Genomic DNA, 22421 nt, shown 5'->3' on the forward strand with positions numbered 1-22421 from the left:
CAGAAAGGATATTTTTTAATGAATTAAAGTTACGGTTTTGCAGGGGCGAAGAGAGGGGAGAAAGTATGTCAATGTATTCCCTTCCATAGACCGTGGTACCAAAGGAAGATCACTTGTATTTTTTCACCTCAGTTGCAAAAACGAATAACAGTTAAACAAATGGTCATCAGGCCTCCGCTTGCGATTTATAGTCGCAGTGACCCAAAAATCGCTGTCATAGAAAATCTACAAGGTGCACATTCTGTGATGGATAAATCATTAAATTACATCAGTATTCCAATGAATGTAATTTAAACTACTTGTGTGATTGCTCTTTTGCTTCGGGCAAGAAGCAAATGGTGGAAGCATTGTTATTCGGTACATCCAGTAACAGGTCAAAGATAGAAAGGTCATTTTTACAAGTTAATTTATGATTTATGTGAGCACCCTGCAAAGTTTTTCAAGTATTATTGAATAACAAAGTAGTTTTGATGAATTGTTGGGAATAATTGTTCCATCAATACCACATGGACATAACGTGGAAAAAGTTCATACTGCCAGAAGAATGTTTGTCAGTAATTTTGTGGTTAGTACAATTACTATGTATTTGAAGCATTATTATTATATCAACAAAGTAAGTTGTGATACATGTGTGATGAAGACAGAATGTGTGTATCACTTTTCTAAAATAGGCTTAACCTATTCTTCCCCTATATGGTATTACTGTTCAGGGACAAAGGCAAATGTAGAGCAGGGTGATCTTGCCCGTTGCTTGTGGTGACCAAGTGGCGTTGCTTCTTGTTGCTCAGTACTGCCTTGGCTTCCTAGAATGTTGTCAAAAGCCGCAAATTTATTAAAAGTTGCCCTTTATTTTTACTGCCTGTCGTTACATGGTCGTAAATGGAATGTGCGAGCGAGTGTACTTGATTTACGTTATTTTTTAGGTACTCCCGAGACAATTCCTTTCTGCGATACTTATCCCAAATATAGACACTCCCTGCATCTTAATTATATTTCTGACGTGAGAACGTTTAATAAATCGGTGAACGCCGGCTGCACGCACGAAAAAGTGTCCCGTTACGCTGTGTCCCGTTACGATCATTGTACGCTTGCGCCGCATCTATCGCTCTTCCACTTGTTTGGAACAACTATCGATTTGACTTTTTCGAGGCACATTAAGGCAGACGCAGAGAATGAGAGATTGATAGCAGGCCGTGGTGATAGGAACGTGTAGCTGGCGACCGCTCGCTTCCCTGTCCCCAGCAATGCATATTTGTGTTCTGTATAATCTACACGCTAGGCTATCCCGTACAAGACGCACAGTATTAGCCTGTATTACGCCAACAGTTTCCCAAATTATAATGCTCTATCTGCTTATTATAGAAACACAAGTTTTGCAATTTTTAAGATCGATATAACATTACCTAAAAGTACAGACCTACTCAATTACTGGTAACTGAATGATACAATTTTCTAGCTCTGCTTGAACCCATAAACATGCCCAGTTTAATACATTTTCCTGTCATTAAACTTTAGCCTAGATTTAACTTACATCGGTTAAAAAAAACCTTGTTCTAAAGGGGAGTATGTACAGGTAAAAAAGGTAAACATAATTTCTGATGAAAAAGAATTTTTGGAATTGGTTTTTAAAGGACTTTGAAAAAAAAAAAAAACATTTTTTTTTATTTGGTTGATAACCGAATCTGGAACATATGTTTCGTACGTTGGCGTTTCAACTTCTTATACTTCAGAATTTAATTCTCCAGTTATTGTTTGTGTAGGTTAGGTCCGTATATTCTTCATTTAAATTAAGCCCATCACACAGCTGCCAAATTTATGCTATACCTTCAATTATACCCATGGGGATAAAAGTGAACAAAAGTTTATCTAGCAGAAAAGAAGAAATAATTAGTTACTCCATACACACGATACCTAGAATACTAACAGAAAACCAGCCAACGCATTTTCCGACAAATTATGCTTATTGGGCTAGGATAGACATGTTAATGTCCATTCAACCAATTACTGAAAATATATAAAAATCTCAGTGTATTTGAAAATAATGTAACCTGGTGGATGAACTTGGTATTTAATCTTCCTGACTTCACTTGCAAAAAATAAAACAAATTTGTGCGGTATTAAAAAACAGAGCAATTTTAAAATTAATGAGGTTTGCTTAAATGTAGTTTATTTATTATATATTCATAAGTTTACATTAATAAGACAGCTCATTCAACTTATTCACAATATTAAGTGTGCTATTTTTATTGTAATAATTCCAAATGGTCCCGATTCACATATCTTAACGCACGTTCATACTGATTGGTTACTAATTTATTCTACTACTTTAAGAATTTGTAACTAACAATTTTCGTTAACCAGTGAGACAAAGAAACACGCTCAGTTTAATGTAGTAGTTCGTATAATAAACTTAAATCTGAAGTGAAGGAAAGCCATCTCGCATTTTTGTTTAGACTAACAGGTGAGGGTTTCTATGATTTGCTAAGTTTATTCAGTAATAATATATGGAGATTAATTTCCTAATAAACATAGATAATTAATTATTTGATAAAACTACTTGTATGAAACAATCAAACCAAAGGGCTTATCTATAAATTTAATGTTATTATAACAATAGGATAAACAAATAAAATATATTAGTAGGTATTTGCTGTAAGCATATTTTTTGAATCAGTAATATTTTATCAAAAAAAAATTATTTTCCATTACCTAAGTTGAAAAATAGCGCGCTTTATAGACACAAAACCAAGTCTATGGGAACTTTAGGAGGATATTAATTTATTATCAGTAGAGCAATGCTATGACTATTTAAGTTTACCAAATACATTTCAGAATAGTCCAATATCATAAAATTTCATTTGGCAAACTAATACGTTTCCTAATGTTTGCATAAGTTAATATATACAGGTTTATGTTCTTACACGCGGGTCAATCATCTTGAAAACATTGGCTCGTGACTAAAGCAGAAAAAATAAAACACGTTATAGAACGGTTTTAACTAATATTTCCGGTATGAAAACCTAAACTCCCAGTGTCAAAACCTTTTGAAAGAGTGATGAAATGCTACCCACACGAGAGCAGGCGCGCTAACAGAAATTTTGTGTGGAAACTGGTAAGGGAATTAAGGGTTGGCTTTATTTTTACGTCATTCATCAAAATTATAATTATGGACCGCTTTAAATTCACAAAGTACTAATACATATGCCCTCTTAAATTGTTTTTATTTGAATGCTACATGCTGAAACTTCTATATGTGGTCGCAATCATCATAAATGTATATATACATTTGATATGTAAATATATCTATGTATTTACACATATACACATATAAATTTGTGTGTGCATACAAAAATTAGATTTAATTTTGTTCATATTTTTTCCTATGTATTGTATAAATGTAGAGTTGGTTGAAAACCAGTGATTTTAAACGAGAGATCTTACAGTACAATAAGTTCAAATTAAAGTTACCCATAATTAAGACTTTTTGCAGGACACAATTATAGATTCTTTTCTGGCATGGATATAGTGAACCAGACACCGGGCTCGTAATTTCCGTTAGCGCATGCCGCATTAAGGGGCACAACTGAACGAGGACGTGAAGAAGAGTCAGCGCGGAGACCCCCTTCCACCCGCCTGTCACCCAAGGTCAAGAGGCCGTGGCGGCGCCACATGCCGGGAAGAATATTCGCGCAGAACACGTCGTAGAAATCACGGGTTTTCTCAAAATTTTCCGTTGTGACCTAGTGCAAATTATTTTCATTACGAAATTAAATGCAGAAAAGCTGGCGTGGAAAATTTTTCTTTTATCGAGACAGCAGCGTTTGTAAGCGGCTACCAAGTAGTAGCGGTGAGGAACTCGATCTAACAGTTACAGCTCAACCTCATCACGACTGCTAGAGTTGTTATTTTTTGGTGAAATAATTGCGGTATAATGCACGAATGCCATGCCGATAGATATACCAATACCTTTTTTACGTCTCATGCATTTCTGGGAAGGTTTTTGCTAGTCCAGACGATTACATGCAGTACGAAAGAGAAGTGGCGCGGCCCTCATGTTTGGGTCAGGCTATAAGTAGCTTGTGACGTGAGCAAGTGCGAGCAGACCTGAGGATCACGCCATGACGCTAGGGCGGTGTGACGGAAAGACTTGAGTGTTTCCTACACGAGATTTTGTACAATCAACATACCGTCCCAAGCCATAAGACAGCGCGACATCGCGCGTATTGACGTCTAACGTTTCTCCAACCTTTAAGTGAGACTTTATAAAATTAAGTTTTTATTTCTTGTTGTATTTAGCATGAGAATTACGTTACGTATCAGTATTCACGCTAACGCTTACATCAAAGTTGAAAGACATGCTGGAAGCATGGGTTAGCGCATATTGATGTGCGGTAATGAACTGTAAATCAAATCAGGACATTATTTTAATTATTGTGATAATTATTATTGTTTTTTTCATTATTGATGTTTTATTTAAATTGGGTAATTCGGAGGTGCACTCCGGTAGTGAGTATAGATTACCATTGAATATTCACCCAGGCCATAATTATCTTTTTGTATACCTATTGTAATATCACTGTGTTTCAATTTTCGTAAAGTAAAGAGAACAGTGCACAACATTTTAAATATTTTATTGTGTTTGTGCTCAAGTCAGAGTAAGAGGATTAGATGCTTGATTTAGGGTAACTCGAACTTGTCTCTGACTTTATATTTTGTGTCCATCACCGGCATTGAGCCTCAATATCTTCATTTCTCCTTAATCTTACAAGTTCGCGGTGTCTGCATCGTTGTAGCATTTGTTTCCCCCCAGCCCTTGTTGGATTTAAGATTAATGTTCCACAGCGCCAACTATCATATTATTTGTAATTACTTGTGTAAAATAATCTGTTATTTCTTGTCTGAGTTTACTGGCTAGGATCTGTTCTTTAACGTCGGTCTGCAATATAAACATAAAGTAGGGAAGCCATTGATAATAGTCTGTCACGTGTATGATAAGAATATGACTCAGTGTTGCCAGACGTACCCAAATCATCATGTCAGTACCCGGTACCCGAGAAAGTCTGCTCGGGTACGCAAAGGTACCTAACCGAATTTAGGAAAAAAAAATAATATTAAAAATTATTGAAAAATTAAAAATATATATATATTTGGATGGAGAACCAATTAGAGTGTAAAACCGTCTTTACCTCGTCCGTAACGTACTGACTTATAAACAATCCTTCCCTTTTTAGAAATAGCCTCCGCCACTCTATAGTCCCGGAGCACTACGTGATCAAGTTACAGCCAGTATCAAGTAAACAGGTGGCGACATCAGGATCAGGGGATATTCTTCTCTGAAAACAGTCTTGGCTGCACTATTTAAGCACAGCAATAATTTAAGTTGCCATATATTATATTACAGATATGTACCTACAATAATTTTACACAAACCTTTAATCTAAAAATACCATATTTCACATGTGGCTGGAATTGTAGTTTTCAACGATTACGATTCCTCCCCCCCCCCCCCCCGGGGTTCAAGGACATACCATCCCTCCAAAGCATTTTAAAATTCTACGCAAAGGCCTTAGCAGTATAGCCAACATTGCATTTAAACTATAACATTTTCACACTATTGTAAGATTTAACAGAACACTGTATATTAAAGAAGACAGCAATATTTTGTTCTCATACTTGCACCCGAAAGTACACGAATGGAGAGGTGCGTGTACTATAGCTGGCAACACTGAAAGGACAGGCTGCGCGCTTATCCGCTTCTGTGGCGGTGTCTGTTCTGCGCGGGATGCCGTGTTGGTCGAGGCGGCCTTCAGCAACCGGCACAGCCGCTGTTTACTGAGTCAGCGGCAGCGACACAAGGACTTCCCAGTAGCGAAGTGTGCGGAACTGCCGCGTCACCAGTTGTGTCTCGTGTCGTGTGACACCCCCCCCCCCCCCCCCCCCCCCACACCACAAGGACACGGCGCGGCAGGGCGAGCGCCACGGAAATGGGTACAGGCCACAACAAAACGGCGTAAACAACAGCTAATAATAATAATAATAATAATAATCATACTCGTCAGTAATGTGTAAACCTCGGTAACGAGCTAATTCATGTGTTCTCACGTTGCAAATAAACTTAAAATACGAAACTCAGTCACGAAATTGCACGTAGAAATCGCAATATAATACCGAGCGTGATAAATATACGAAACGTATTTATTTTAGAAAAATACGGTACAATTTTCCTCTTTTAAAAAACCCAACTGCAATTCTGTTGAACAAGATGGTAGGTACTATTGATTTCCCAGGGCTTGGCTAGCAGCAGGAGCACCGAACATGCCTCAACACAGAACCTGTGACATTTCTCTCTAGACCGAAATTTTCACCGCCTACGCTTTTGAGGTTATACTTTTTTTTCAGTGCGTTGAGGGCGAAACTCTAGTATGCGACCGAAATGCAATAAAGGAAGCGCGCATTACTCTACTTGCTGTAGCCACGAGCCGACGTCATCAAGATGGCGGACTCGCGTGGCAACATGCACCCGTATTTATTAACTTCCGCACACATCAGGGAAATGTACTCACTGACTCACATATGTTTTCCTGTCTAATTGACACGATAGTTTCGTATCGACATGTTGGCACACTTATGAGCCGAATGCGGTATGTGGTAGAGTGCGCTGCACAGCAAGAACAGATTCGCAGTATGTTCATCGCGGTGATAACCATGACGACTCGTCACAGCCACTCGGGAGGCGTGTCTCGGTACACGCAGCCAGTCCCCGCGGTCCACAGGTCCACAGGTCCACAGGGCAGTGCTGGCGCTTGTGGACTGCAGTACTTTCTGCCTCCGCTCCGAGTGGCTGTGATTGGCTGTCACTTGAGCACTTGATACCTCTTTAGGCGCATAATGAAACACATTATGAGAATGTTTACGATGCGCGCGCACCATGCAATGAAAATTGTAAGGATGAAAAATGGCTACATATAAATAAAAATTATAATGCGAATTTGAATAATATATTTTAGTGATTGATGTTGAATAGGTACTGGTCCATATAATAAAAAAAATATTTATTGTGAATATTAGTGATATAAATTGTTTCCAAGTGTGTTTATATAAGTGAGGATGTGTTCCCGTATGTATAATTTATTTGGATGATAAATTGTTACATTATTATGTAATAAAAATTAATAAATTAGGAAGAAACATTTAGCATATTTATTGATGTTCATTACTAATTAAGCACAACAACTATTTTACTAAATTAAATAATTTATACACATGTTTATAATAATATTGTTTACTGAGTATTTATTTAAATTTTGTAGTTTGCTTGAATTTATACTTCACTAACTATATTTATATCACCCCTGTCATTTTATTTTATTTATATCAATTATTTATTTGCTAAATTAAAGTTTGTTTTTTATCGCGCCTAGTAAGCATAACTTCCACGCATATAACGTACACGCGCATATTTTGAAAATACTTTTTTTTTCGAAGTATGGCATGAAGATGAAGCGTTACTTTCGACAGATTCAGTAAACATCAACAATTATTCAAAGCCTTCCCAAATTTAGTAAGTGCCTTAAGTATAAAAATAGCATGTAATTGAACATCATATTTTGTGCCTATAATTACAACTCTTCCAAACTCGGAAAAGTAAATTAAGTTTGTACTTACATGTTAATGCAGAATAGTGCGCATTGTTCTCTGCTAACAGCGTGATTTGAACATCCCGCCCTTTTAACACTTCTTTTATTTGTTACGATGGATGGCACGTGACTCAACGGTTACATCTCGAGTGGTCTTACTTAATCTTTTGACATGATTTTATTTCCGTCGTCTTTCTACTGAAATAAATTTCCATTTAATTAAAAGTAAGTTAAACTTTCTCATGACAAGATTTTTAAAATAAATAAATTTGCTCGCATTTTTAATTTGCAAACATATATATTTTTTTCCCACAGGAATAACCATATTTCACACGGAGAAGACCAGGAGAAGTCTCGCCAGGACTATACAGAAGCACTCGGAGAACACCAACAAAATATTGACATAAATATTCAGGAGCACACAGAGGAAACCACCAAAAATTATGCTAAATTAAGCTCATTAAATTACAAAGAAAAAAGACAATTATAGGAATTTTGAGTAGTTTTGAGACATTTTTGAGGAAATTTGACACCAAAATGGCCGCCATGACGTCATAATTCACCTCCTGGTGAATTCTGGCCCAGAATCGCCATTGATACTAGACTACTGGCTAGTGCGTCACCACTGCACCGCCTGGCTCGTGAAGCTGGACCGGTCCATGAAGGGCAGCTGCATCCCATTGTCCCGTTTGAGACGTGGATAAAGTGTGTTTCAGATAAAGAGCGGTGAAATATTTCCGAAAATAATCACTATTTCCCCCTGGGGCCATATATGTGCAACGTCTACATACACCTATACTTTGTTGGACTTCAACATCTTGTGCTAATGCTTTGCCCAGTTTGTTATGGATGACTCTTCTACTGAACTTCCTTGCTTCGTCATACAGCAAGTAGAAGCAATAGTGCTTCGAGAACTATCTTTTGACGCGAATGCCAGTGGTCTCCGGAATGTGGAGGTGTCGCCCCTGGCAGCTGGCAAGGGGGGGGGGGGGGGCGAGCAGACTGCAGACTGCAGAGTCAGCAGACTCACGAGGCTACATCGCGGCGACAGCCAGCAGCCAGCCACTCCACGCCGAGGCCCAGAGCTGCAGCAGCCAGCAGCCAGCCACTCCACGCCGAGGCCCAGAGCTGCAGCAGCCGCTCCGAGAAGGTGAGTGCGCGGGAGACTGCAGCACGAGTCCACGTCTTCACGTGTCCGTGAGTCGGCGAGTCGCCTCATTCTCACCTCATCGGCTCTTTGCGCTCCATATCGACCAGATGTTTCATTCTACCGATTCATTCAAAACATTTGTTATTAACAAAAACACTTTTGCATCACTATGAAGTACAGATGCATAAATAATGCCACGATTATTTTGCGAATTCATTTCACTCCAGACTAGATTCAACTTGTCTATACATAATCGAGGCTTTTAGTGCTTAGAGTGCTCGTTGGTCGATAGCAAGCTCCCGTCCTTCGATGGGTTACCCGTGTTTATACTTGATGATAACTAGCTCAGGTTTTCACAGATTCATCACACGTGGTATATGATTCTTCGGAATACAACTACGTCCGGTCAAAATTTTTCTTCCAATTAAAATAATACGAAAACTTACATTGTTTCGTTGACTATCATGTCCCGAACATTTTAGCGACAATCATAAATAATGATTGCTTGAATTTATTTTAAATTCACACTTGGGTGACAGGTCATGACTGGTCTGGTTATCAATGCAGTGGTATCTCGTGCTACATCAGCCAGTAGTGTGGCTTTAGACGGATTGCTAAAAGGTATCTGCTCAGTGTTTGTGAAGTATCACTGGCCCACGGTTTATCTTACCGCAAAAGCTGCGCACCTCCTTGCGTTTTTTCGACTGCGTGATTGGGCCAGTGGCAACCTTACTCAGCGCTAGAAGTCATTGAGCCGATGACATCAGTCATAGGTACGGATCTCTTGTGGCTTAGAGAGAGAGGGAGAGAGCGTATTGTAATCAGCGGTCAATGAACGAGGACTTATGAGTCTGGGTATAGTCTACCAGCAGGCTGCTTCCGGTGTCGCCCTATCCTTGGACATGTGATGGTTCAAGTCAAAGAAGGATTCGACGCACAACACAAGCGACAGCGTGCTTTTCCTCGGGTACATATAGAACTGTGCAGTCCAACCTGGTTTTCGAACATACTGCGAAGTAACAGTGACTCGGGTGGACCAAGTAGGCAACATTTTCATAATAAATCTACTGTATTATTACAATGTATGTAAATATTTGCTAGGGATACTTCAGAGATTAGTTTCGGGCACAAGGCATTGTGCGAGTCTCCAGAGAGTGTTATGGAACCACGGTAGTGCGACTGCCTTTATCACGCAATTTAAGGAAAACTAACAACTAGATATAAAACGGTTTCTGCCATCAGATTCGAACTACATATATATGTTAGCCACCAATTTTTAAAAAAAGTTTGTTTTTATAGAACGAGGCTTAGAAAAATTGGTTCAGTCAAAATTTAATATCTACTAAGAAATTTTCTTTGACCATGAATATACTACAGGCAGGGTCATCAAGAGGAATTAAGGGCCCTGTCGCTAGTTAAAAAATTCTAAAACTGTAAACCTTTAAGATATTATAATGCTGTATAAGTGGTTTTAACATCATTTTAAGAAAGGTTTTAAAAGTTTCAATAAAATATAATTTTTATCCCTGTACAACATTAAAAACATATTTCAGTATTTTTAAAAATTTGCTTAATACAGAACAAATTAAAATATAACATACTTAATACCGACCATCCTAAATCCAAACATTTGAAATTAGTTTTTCGCTATTTCATATCAGCGAACGTTTGAATAATAGAATCGAAATTCAATGTCGTTGAAAGTCTTGATTCAATGCATAATGTTCCTAGATCATTAAGTCTTTGTTGACCCATTGTTGATCTGTCAATTATTTATTCTGTTAAACATACTGAAAGATCTTAATGTTTGAGCAACAAAAACAGGAAGTACGAAGAAAATAAGCAATGCAATACACATTCAGAGATAAATAAGCGATACTGAGTCCTGTTAATTTGTTTGTAGATTTAGAATATATTCTCTGTGAATCTTGAGAACTATAGGAATTTTGTACGAATTATTTCCATTGTTTGTTTTTCATCTGCGATACATGACACAAACCCAATATTAAATAAATTGGCCTGAACTTTGTTAGCCTCTTCTTCGCTTTTTTTTTATATATATATTTTGAGCATCCTGTTTTTGTCGGTATTCCATAATTTTCTGGAAAAATTTGGCACTTGTTTTACGAGACTTTCATTTTTAAATAAATAGATAAATTTAAAAAGTGGCATGTATCGATGAGCTTAACAAATCTGCTGTCATATTTCTAACTCAGAACAAAATTTAATTTGATGTTTTTTTTTTTCAAGTAACACATTTTTTTTTAAGCTAGCTTCTATTTTTTTAACTGCGTGTTCAGTTATATACACCACTGTTTCTTGCGTGAGATAGTGGCTCTTTGTACTTACAGGTCATTGAATTAATAATCCAAGCAAAATGGAGACATCTAGATCGAAAAAAATACATATAAATATAACACTATTATGCTTCACCAATTGTATGTGTGCGTTGTGCCCACTGTAACACGCTAAAACTGAACGAACACAGTAGAGAAATCAAGGAGCGTAAATAAAGCTGAGTTCCTGGCTGCAACAGAGGCTGTCCTGCTCATTGTCTTGAAATAACATCTCCCTCACACAACATCCGGCTGTCGTGGCGGGAAGACTTTCATGGCCTTATCAGGTTTAACATCCCGCCGCCGAGCGATAACCAAGTCCTGGGGGGGGGGGGGGGGGGCAGGGGTCTGGGTCCCCCTGAATTCAAAAGCCCCTCTTTGAGGGGGCCCGCTCGCGCTTCCTGAATCTTACCTGTGAAGTGGGAATTATATCCTGTGCCCCCCCCCCTCCACCCATGGGCAATCCTACAGATTTACGCCCATGACTAAGATGAAACAAAATATACAATAATAGATATGTTTTTGTCTCTCATTGTAGTCTGTTATCATAACTTTCTTCCAGGCAGATTTCTTGTGCAAAGTTCCCGTGGCTACGACTGTAAACGTGATGCGAGCAGGCTTGTAACTTCTATCCGGCTATGAGAGTAAACCTGGGGCCCGGGCTCTGGGAGTTTATCCGCTCTACCCAACACACGCCGGCCCGACTACAATATGCACAGCGGAAATTAGTTTAAAAAACTTCAAAAATACACGAATGATTACTGTATTACTTATGTTACAATTTACCATTAAACAAAAAAAAATATTAATTGAAAAAAAATATCCGACGCTAATTTAGGTAATTTCGCACCCGCGACGCGATGAAAGTTGTTCAGTACTCGCCAGAGATGTGTAAACACGTGACCTCTCAACGTGTGTTCTCGTGCTGCAAACTAAATCAAATACGAAACTCGGACACGAAATTTCAAGTAGAATTCTGAGAAATAACCCCGAACGTTTATATATGTATGTATATATATATATGTATGTATATATATATACACACACACACACACACACCGGAAATACCGTTGCTGGAGTTTTTGAGGTTATGCTTCTTCAGGCACGTCGACGGTGAAATTATATTATGCAACATAAATTCAATGATATCTGCGCAAATTACACAACGTAAATTTGACAAGTTGAAAGTCCAGTGCGTATGCATGCAGAAACTGCTATAGCCAAGATGGCGCATCCACATGCAGCAACATGCACCCGTGCATGTCGGGGGATGTACTTAGCATATTGGTGTGCCAAAGTAAACTTTATGGCATTAAAACCATTCTGGAATACATTTTGAAAAAATTAAATAATATAGTAAAAAAAATAATAGTAACCTTACAAATTCATATAATTAACTAACCAAAAAAATTTTGTTATGACGAACATGGCGTCAAAGACATTTAACATTTTGTTGGTTCTCTAAAGCATTACGAATGTGGCCTAACTTTAAAGAATTTTTTAAACTAAAAGTTGCAGTCCAATAGATACAAGGTTTTGATTTGATTTTCGACAAGAAAATTTGCTAAAATACTGTCCATATTGTTAAAATGTACTAAAAAATTAATACTATAAATTTTTGCGCACACGTTAGAAGTTATATTTCTATGGAATAACTAAAATATTAGCATGAAAACATTTTAAAACATATATTATAACACTAAGTATATGTTTGTAAATTAGTTTTTGCCTAAACGACTGAAATCAGTCTGTAAATACGTCCTAAAAACGAAATTTAACATAATTGAAGTTATTCTACATCATTATAACAGAGGTGCCCACCCCCCCCCCCCCCAAACACTATGACTCACCCCCCCTAACCTAATGATGCGCCCCCCCCCCCCAAGAAATTTTTTATGCCATTTTCTCAATGATTTACTCAATTATTTTATAATATTATGCTTTTTAGTATTATATTTTATCACATTTTGCATTAATTTAAACTGATTTTATAATAATAATAATAATCTTGGTCATATCAGGTAATATTTCCATCCTAAACCAACAGATGTCAAACTGCTTTTGTTGAGGAAAGTGCGGGGTTGCCAATTTGATTTACAAGATCCCTTTCAATTATCAAAGCACCAGAAACGTATTTTCACATTAGAAGCTATAATTATGTAAATAATATATACATTTTTCTCGTCTTTTAACCCCCCCCCCCCTGAAATTTTAATGATGCAGTCGGCGTCGTTACCCCCCTTGTGGGCACCCCTGATTATAATATAATATTATATTGTTATTTAAAAGGTAGAAAAAAATATATTTCTAGTGGCGTGCTTTGAAACCAGTTCCTACAGGTTTACAAGCGCGCTTTCTACCCCTAAGATTTCGGAACAATTTCAGTTTAGGGAGGAGACTTTGTGTTATCACGCTGTAACACATTTTCCTTAAGTATTTTAAAACTTGTGATTACTTTTTACAATGACTATTTTACTTCATAAAATATATTCCAAGGTAGTTTTAATATAAAATTTCATTTGAACACCAATACGTTTGGGAGGTACCCTAATTTTTACGAAATTGAATATATACGGGATTATGTTGCTACACGAGTCAGCCATCTTATACCATTTCCGTGCATCGACTTCCGTTCCTCTTTCACGAGATTACTCCGCCAAATGCTGTATACCGAGAGCTAAGATGACTACACATCAAACAAATTTTACCGGAAATTCTGTAACGTCCGCGAATTTATTGCGCTGGTGCCACAGATTTGTTATACGTGATTGGCTAGCAACTATTTTATTCTCGTCGCGTTCAATGCGTCGCATCCGTCGCATCGTTGTGGTTGTAGCATGGTGGGACAGCTGCAGCAGACCGGTGGGGCGTGCCCCAGGTGAGATCCTGTCCATCAACACCTGCAGTGGTGTCTCCACGTGGTCGTGTGTCCTCCGTCCGGCCTGAGCGGCCTGAGATTGCCTGCTCACCAGGCGCAACGGTGTTGTAGGATAGTCGTTTATCGTAGCGTTTATCGCCTTATGTTCTTATGACTCTCCTCACTGCTCTTATAAAGTTTAAGCAATGCATTATTTAATCATAATCTAAAACATCGTGTATTAATTGTTCTATCGCTTGTTCTTCGTTCGCAGGTAGCGCGAAGATGTGGAACTTTGTGGCTACGTGTTTGCTGGCAGTCTGCTGCTTCAGCAGGTAAGACACCACTCGCCTCTGAGTGGAGTGGAGAAGTGTAGGACTAGCGCTGTTGTGGATTGCAAACGTCCTTATCCGCCGTCTAGGAAACTATACTTACTGTGGACTTTGTGCCGTGTCCAAGAGGTAGATTGTATCAGATTTCCGCCCTGCGCTTCAGCAGACATCAGAGGAGCTTCCAGCTCACTTCTCGCCCCTGATGTTGCTGCGGTGCAAAGCGAGACGTCAGGGCAGTCTGCAGCTCGGGCGATGTTTCCTTCACGGCATTGTTTGGCGAGTGGCTTGAATACTGAATCTCGAATATCTATGATTTGACATACATTTATATTGTAAAGTTCTGTAGGCCCTATTTTATTTCTAGATATGCTATAGAGAATAAAGGAAAAATGGAATGGTAAATATTTTTTTGAACCATCTTTTATTTCCGTTTAATCGGAGTGTTTTGTTTACTTAATGAGTATTCGCCTTTATTTTGCGAGTGGTTAACCACACTATATTGTACTCGACGTGTCGTGTTGCAGCTGCGCGCGCGGCCAGGAGGGCCAGGAGGGCCCCACGCCCTGCACCTGCGGGGTGTTCCTCAGCGGGGACTTCGCCCGCGGCCAGCCGCCCCGGGGCAGCCCTGCCCTCGTGCACGAGCACCCGGACCCCGCCCCCTGCTCGCCCCTGGGCACCAAGCTGTGCACCAACCGCTGTCTCGAGCTGGTCAGTGCGCGCGGCTGTGCCCGGTCACTGCTGCCACATGCACGTGAACCTCCCGGCCATCCCTTATACTGCAATAACACTCTGCCTGTTGACTACTCCATCAATATTCCTGTCATATCGCAGAGCACACTTATATAACATTTTTACACGCTTTATATTAGCTTCACCTGTATGTTTGTTTGTTTGTATGTTTGTAACCGACTCCTTTGGGTGCGTTTTTGACCCACTTTAAACGGCCAGATTTCATTCAAACTTTGTAGATTTATCGAGGACCGATGACAATACACTAATTTGATAAGTTTATCTCATTTTCTTGTTAGGATCGACAGGATTAAATAATTTCCTCACCCAGCCTCTGTGTGAGAGCAAGTGAGACAACCGTGCAGTCGGCGCATGCGTACCGTCTACCTACTTTCCAGCTCCAGCACTCGGGGTATTAGTATTATTACAACATACCCTCGACAGTTGGTTTGTTGGCCGAGCGGATTAAGGCGCGGGTCTTCGATGACGTCAACCTACGGAGTCACCGGTCGTTGGTTCTGATCCTGTCCACGGTTGAAAAAAAATATATGTTTTTGTTTTCTTTTCAACAAATTTTGGGATTGGTGCCGTAAATCCAACTGTAATTCGTCTGGGACTTCGCCAATCCTTCTATTCAAACTAAAAAGTGAAAAATAACTGTAGTTAAAAAAAACTAATAAACACCATTTTAAAGCACTACGAACTAAAAAGTGGAAAATAATTTATAAAATAAGCTTAAAACAATAATGAGTGAAAAATACTAGTATTATTGTGAAAAAAGCGTGGGGCGCTTTGTTCCATATTTATCATACATCGAGCGTCCAATGGTAGAGCAGCCGACATGTCATCGGAAGGCTCTGGGTTCGAATCCCAGTCCGGGCTATCCGAATTTTTCTCACATATTCTATACACTCTCATTGAGAAGGTCCTTTCCTCTTCCTTTCTCAATCCTTATCCTTCCCAAAATTCCTGTTACGTAAATGTGGAACGCTTCACTGACTTGATGTAAGTTTTTGGACATACGCCATTGCTAAGAACTTTTTCTGTTGAAGAAAAACTAATAAATAAAATAAATAAATAAAAATAAAAATAAAAATACTCAAAAAAAGATACAAAAAACACACAAAATTAAGCAAACAAGCAAACAAGCTTGTTTCTGTTTAGGTAAAACTATTGTATTTGTTTGTTTTTTCGTTTTGTCATGTTTTTTGTCTCGCTTCAACTGTTGTGCTGAATTATTTTGGGTTTCAATATTTTTGTGTTGTCATCATTTGTGGGGATTTTTTCGTTCTCTTAGTACATTTTTCTTTGTTTTTTCTTTGTTTGCTGACCATATTCCTGTTTCGGAATATTTTGTGGTGTTCATATCCTTGTTGACAACAGCAATTGTTTGCTTAATTTTGTGTGTTTTTTGTATATTTTTTTGAGTATTTTTATTTTTATTTATTTATTTTATTTATTAGTTTTTCTTCAACAGAAAAAGTTCTTAGCAATGGCGTATGTCCAAAAACTTACATCAAGTCATGCACTCCCATTGCACTAATCTTTTAAAGATAGCTTCACTGACTATCAATTCAGCTGTACACATTAATAATTTGGAAAATAATTACATTTACTTATAGTTATCACGGAATTAATAGTAGATTAGAACCAATAACAGTTTAAAAAATTTAAAAAAAAACACGCTTTTATAAATAAACCAAACTAAAAAGTAGAAAATAAATAATAGTTTAAAAAAACTAAAAACACGCTTTTATAGAAAATCCAACTAAAATATAGAGAATAAATTTTAATAAATTTGAATTAAAAAATAGTGTAAAATAAAAAAAATGTATGTTATTTAAAAAAAGCGTGGGGTGCTTTTTAAGATGATATCGAAATGATAATCCTTCTACTCATATCTGTCAATAAAATAATTATAACTATTAATACCATGCACCCCACGCTTTTTTTTAAATAACATACCTTTTTTTATTTTAAACTATTTTTGACGTGACATCGTCTAACAAATCGATGAACGCCGGCTGCACGCACGAAAAAGTGTCCCGTAACGCACATTGTTCCACTACTGATGTCCCTCTACGGATGTGTCCTGTTATACTCATTGTACGCATGCGTGGCATCTCTCTTCCACTCGATTGGAACAACGATCGATTTGACTTTTCAATCATATTTTCGTCGTTTGTACATATTATTAATATTATGTAATTTAACGATCGTCCACCGATTTTCAGCACAATCGGTACGGTTATTTAAAAGTAATGTTGAATATTCAAATACGTTTTAAAATTTCCAGAACACAAAACAAAATTTATATATATAAAATCTGAAACAATTATTTCCAAAATGGCTTCGTGGCCGTGCGGTTAGCATCGCTGACTGCCAAATAAAATGTTGACGGATCGAATGCTGGCTGTTGCAATATTTTTTTTGTACTTGTAAAAATAAATACGGCGCGCGCGACCCGTCAAATGTAATAAATATATTTGAATTAATGAATGCAAATAAAAGTAAATTTATTAATTAAATTGTAGATTTAATTTCACCCCTTCTTTGTATCCATACAAAATAGTAATAATTCAATAAAAATGATTCAATTTTATTCATAAAAGTATGCAGAGGTAGATTTTATCATACAAAATATAGAAAAATTAAAAAAAAAAATTTCTTCCTCAAAGAATATAATATTTTTAATACCTAAATGGTTTGATTGCAAAAACCTATTACGGCTCAGTCTCAGGCCGAATACCTATGATATTTCATTTTCTTCTGGATCAATCATTTCATCAATGTTTTCTTATGACGTCACGTTAAACTATCGTCCGTAAACCGACTTTACAGACAACCAATTTTTAAATTCGAATTTATTAAAATTTATTTTATATTTTTTAGTTTGATTTTCTATAAAAGCGTGTTTTTTAGTTTTTTAAAATATTATTTATTTATTCACATCAAAATGTATTATTTTCATTGCCATATACTCGTTAGTATCCCACCTATCAACCGCCACGTATAATATAGCTAACACCCGAACATACTCGTTGTTCTGACACTACAACTTGTACGCTCTGCAAGCAACACTACCTGGGATATCCACCAAGCTGACCCTGTGGCTGTGCGACTAGAGCAGCCAGCGCCGAGTGCTGATGGGGGTCGTGTGTTGCAGATCGTGAAGCATCTCCCCAACAGCCCCATGATCGTGTGTGGCACCGTGGACCGAGACTGCTTCAAGGAGAGGGTGAGTAGCCTGCTTGCTCGCTTCAGCCAGCCTCACTTCGGGTTTGCACGCATGCACCAATGATCGGTCCACGCGTATGTTGGTTGTTTCATTTCGCCACAGCGTTTCTATGTTCATTCCTGTGAACACACTTGTTATTTTTGTTTCGTCCCAAAATTTGGGTTTACTAGACGTTACTTGCGAGTTTCAGAATGTCCCGCAAGTCGACACAACTGTAAACACTTTTGTGACTCTTTAACATTATTATATAATGCTTAGTGAATATTTGAACTCAGAAGAAACGAAAAGTAAAATAGTTTGTAATTCAGGCTATCGCTATGGCTATTATCTAGCGCCTGTGCTGACACCGTGGCTCTGTTGCGCAGGCCTACTTGTTCGTGAAGAACTGCAACGACTCGTGGGTGAACTCCTACCTGTCTGCCGGCCGGGAGTTCTGCTGCAAGGATGGCGAGCCCTACAAGTGCCCTGCTGGGCCTCTGCGCCTGCCCTAGTCGCTCCGTGCTGCTGCCCTAGTGCTGCTGTACGCCCTGCAGTCCCGCTGCAAGGATGGCCAGCCCTACAAGTGCCCTGCTGGGCCTCTGCGCCTGCCCTAGTCGCTCCGTGCTGCTGCCCTAGTGCTGCTGTACGCCCTGCAGTCCCGCTGCAAGGATGGCCAGCCCTACAAGTGCCCTGCTGGGCCTCTGCGCCTGCCCTAGTCGCTCCGTGCTGCTGCCCTAGTGCTGCTGTACGCCCTGCAGTCCCGCTGCAAGGATGGCCAGCCCTACAAGTGCCCTGCTGGGCCTCTGCGCCTGCCCTAGTCGCTCCGTGCTGCTGCCCTAGTGCTGCTGTACGCCCTGCAGTCCCGCAGACCAGTCGCACTCTCTGGGACTGCTCGGCCGAGTGTTGGCCACCTGGCGCTCAGACACTGAGTTGAGTAGTCGGCGTGAGGCAAACACTCGCTTAGTCCAACCTGCTTGTGAAGTATAACGAAAAATGATCGGATCACTAATATCAGTTCATCGTCTCTGAAAATGTATAATTCGTTCAAAAGGTAAGACATATCCAAGTCAGACCGCGCCAAGTCTGTACGAATCAAGCCCCCCTCGGCTCTGCAGCTACGGAACACCCGTGCAGCTGAGGCCAGAACATCGACACAGGTGCTTCATGGAACAACTTTTTAAAATATTCTTATACGTTAATACCATTAGAAACAAATCTAATATTGAAGTAGCATAGAGTTACAACATGTCGCGATAAATTGTCAATGTTACAAATGTGCCTAAATGTTATCGCTAGCTCAGATGCAATACTGGTTTAAACAGCGTGTTCCAGGAATCTAGGTCATTGTTCACGGTTGGCCTATCGACACACAGCTGCCAATTAACGGGTTTCAACTTTCCAGTACAACTCTAAATGAGAATGTATGATACACCATACCTGACAGAAGAAATTAAAGAATTGATTAATTTCATGTCTTTCTTACTCAAGTATAATTTTTTTTTTTTTAACTCGCCATGTAAAGCGTCATGTTTTGCTTGATGTGTGATGGTTGGGGTGGCTACCCCGAAACTGAACTCATTTCTGTAGATGGTTCGTGCACCTGTAGCATTCACAGTTCTTGAGGCTCAACACCTCGGCTACGGATGTTTAAGTTAACATTCACTGACCAACCTTCACAGTGAATTGATAAATAAATTCTCAAAATTATTATAATTATTTTCACAACAAAATTTACTGTGAATTTTTTTGAGAGTCAAAAATTTTTACTCTGCCAGCAGCCAGGTTTGAAAAATATTTGTGATCGTAATTTAGCCGAATATAAGATAAAAAAAGCTTTCTTTCATTTGCGTGTTCGCTGGTTTCTTAATCTGCAGAGTCATCAAGGGTCATTATTAAAATTATATCAGTCTTTCATCTGACCTTTGACAAAGTGTTACATAAGGGTTCATGGAGTAGCTGCATTATGTCAAGATGCTTAGTGAAAATTATTTATTATTTATTTATTTATTTATTTATAATTTAAGCTATAACATAATGTATTCTTTTAATTAGTTTGCAGTTGAAGATTTAAATGTAGTTTAAAATATCTGCAAGTTTTTAAACATACAATCAAACATCACAGGGTGAATTACTCTAAATCGAGCAGAATATTTTGTCTTACGAGTATGTGTTTATTAAGAGAAGTCTGGCTTTCAAATTTAAAACAATAGCTGATGTTATAATGTTTTTGTGCAAATTAAATTAGTTTAATATTTAAATTTTAGTTTTAATAAATAGCTGTGTTTATTCAAAAAATGAAAATAATTTATTTTATAGTTTACAACATGTACTGTAATATAACTATAAATTAAAATAGATTCTTCTTCTAAGTGTGAATGCTTGTGTTAAATTCAATTAATCTCGTATAAAAATATTTTCCTTTACAAATATTAGTATTTATATTGTTTTTTCAGCTAGATAATGGTGGTATAAAATTTTTAAAATTAATTAAATAATTTGATTGGGATATGTACTTATGTCATTGGTTTGTTAATTCATGTTTTGTGAGTACGTTTTAAAAATAAAATCAGAATTTTTTCTGACACGGTGTTATTAATCTTGTCAAATGAAAACCCAGCCACCACACTTTATTCAGAAAGCTTCTTAAATATCGTTCATATTGTATGAAGCTAATTATGCCTTGTCATATATTTTAAAATGAAGTTCAAGTTTGTTGATGTGTGAAATCTATTGCCAGTTGCCTAGCCTCAAGGCTAACAGTTTAATTTCTTTAATGTGTTATATCGTATAATAGTGAAGAGAAGTCGGTTTTAATTAAATGTTATTCCGATGGGATTGCGACGTGGTAACTGGCTGAGTTGCGGCTTGCCAGTCGGCTTGATGGATCGACCATGTTCAGGCTCGGCGCTAGTGTCTGCGGCAGAGCTCTGTTCAGGCTCGGCGCTAGTGTCTGCGGCAGAGCTCGTCCACCTAGCTGCTCGGTGTCCTCTTGGTTGTGAACCAGAATCTGCTAGAGCCGCGCTACCGCCGTCGGCAGCCTTATTTCATCTTTTTTTTTTTTTTTTCTTTTTTTCGTAATTGGCTACTTCTATCGTCAAAACCTCTTTATTTTAATCCTTATAAAGGCTCCTTAAAATATTTGAATAAATAAAAATATTTTCAAGAGTTAGGTGGAATTGAAACCACCACTTTAAACACTCGGCGACCGTGCCAATTTTGATGCGAGGACTCTTACAAATGCATACAAACGTTAATATTCTTTCGGCGATTGTAAAAGTTTTACAAGTTTAGATTAAATAATCAGTATATATTCCATATCTAGTAAAGGTATTACATATTTATATTAAAACAATTTTTGAAGTGAAACTTCTTTGCTGATGGGGCTACAAATTTCGAGCGTTACGAAAATTCCGATCGCATGAGGGGAATAGCTAGGTACGTGGTGGGGGAACCGGTAGTGCAGGAGAGGGCTTCAGCGGCGACGCCACTCCAACGCATGCGCTAGCGGGCGAATGGGGTTTTGTCAAGGTTGGCCAGGCATGTCTATAGTCAGTAGTCGAGCGGCTTTCTCCGTCGATACTCGACGGACATGTTATACAGGTCATGTACAATGTCAGGCGTGTAGGCCAACCATCTCTGATCCACAAGGCCTTCGGCGATACCTGTTATTGTTCTCAAACAATTATGTCCTATTTCAAGCACACAAGACAAGAAATAAATAAAATGTAAGCATTAACAAACAGATTAAACAATTTATATGAGTTCACTATACTGCAAGAACTCAAAATTAGTAGAAAATATTTTCTGATAAAGAAGTTGAAATTAACGGTTCTAACTTTGGTAAAAGAATTACCTACTTGTGTTCTGCACGGTACGTAAATATTAAATTAAATTACCAGATTTTTTGTAAAAAATTGATAAACATGCTTTGAAAATAATAAATGACAAACCACATATTATGACATAAAAAAAGAAAAATTGGAAAATTAAACATGACATGGAATTTAGCGTTAAGTGTCTTTAATTTGAAAAAATTATCTCCTCACTTTAATGTCAACATTTATATAAATTATTTTGGTTTTATTCTTGAATGAAGTAATTTTTAATATTAAAGATTGAGCAAATTTCAAATCTTCTAGAAGATAGAAATATAGGAAATGAAA

The 22421-nt window shown here is 38.0% G+C and overlaps 1 protein-coding gene across 1 annotated transcript; it reads left to right on the forward strand.

Moving 5' to 3' along the window:
* Window positions 1–8570: 8570 nt before the first annotated feature.
* LOC134532187 (uncharacterized) lies at window positions 8571–22111 on the forward strand. Its single transcript, XM_063368594.1, has 5 exons — window positions 8571–8787; window positions 14255–14315; window positions 14837–15020; window positions 18208–18279; window positions 18645–22111. The coding sequence occupies exons 1-5, from the start codon at window positions 8586–8588 to the stop codon at window positions 18768–18770; spliced, it is 645 nt and encodes a 214-aa protein (XP_063224664.1). The 5' UTR covers window positions 8571–8585; the 3' UTR covers window positions 18771–22111.
* Window positions 22112–22421: the final 310 nt, after the last annotated feature.

The sequence above is a fragment of the Bacillus rossius genome, chromosome 5 (assembly GCF_032445375.1).
Source record: "Bacillus rossius redtenbacheri isolate Brsri chromosome 5, Brsri_v3, whole genome shotgun sequence".
Taxonomy (NCBI): Eukaryota; Metazoa; Arthropoda; class Insecta; order Phasmatodea; family Bacillidae; genus Bacillus; species Bacillus rossius.

What these genes read in the sequence shown, in the direction of transcription:
- LOC134532187 (XM_063368594.1), top strand. Translation starts at nt 8,586, where the DNA reads ATGTGGAGGTGTCGCCCCTGGCAGCTGGCAAGGGGGGGGGGGGGGGCG. An exon ending in GCAGTCTGCTGCTTCAGCAG is followed by an intron (nt 14,316 to 14,836) that starts GTAAGACACCAC and finishes GTCGTGTTGCAG; the next exon opens with CTGCGCGCGCGGCCAGGAGG. An exon ending in GAGACTGCTTCAAGGAGAGG is followed by an intron (nt 18,280 to 18,644) that starts GTGAGTAGCCTG and finishes TCTGTTGCGCAG; the next exon opens with GCCTACTTGTTCGTGAAGAA.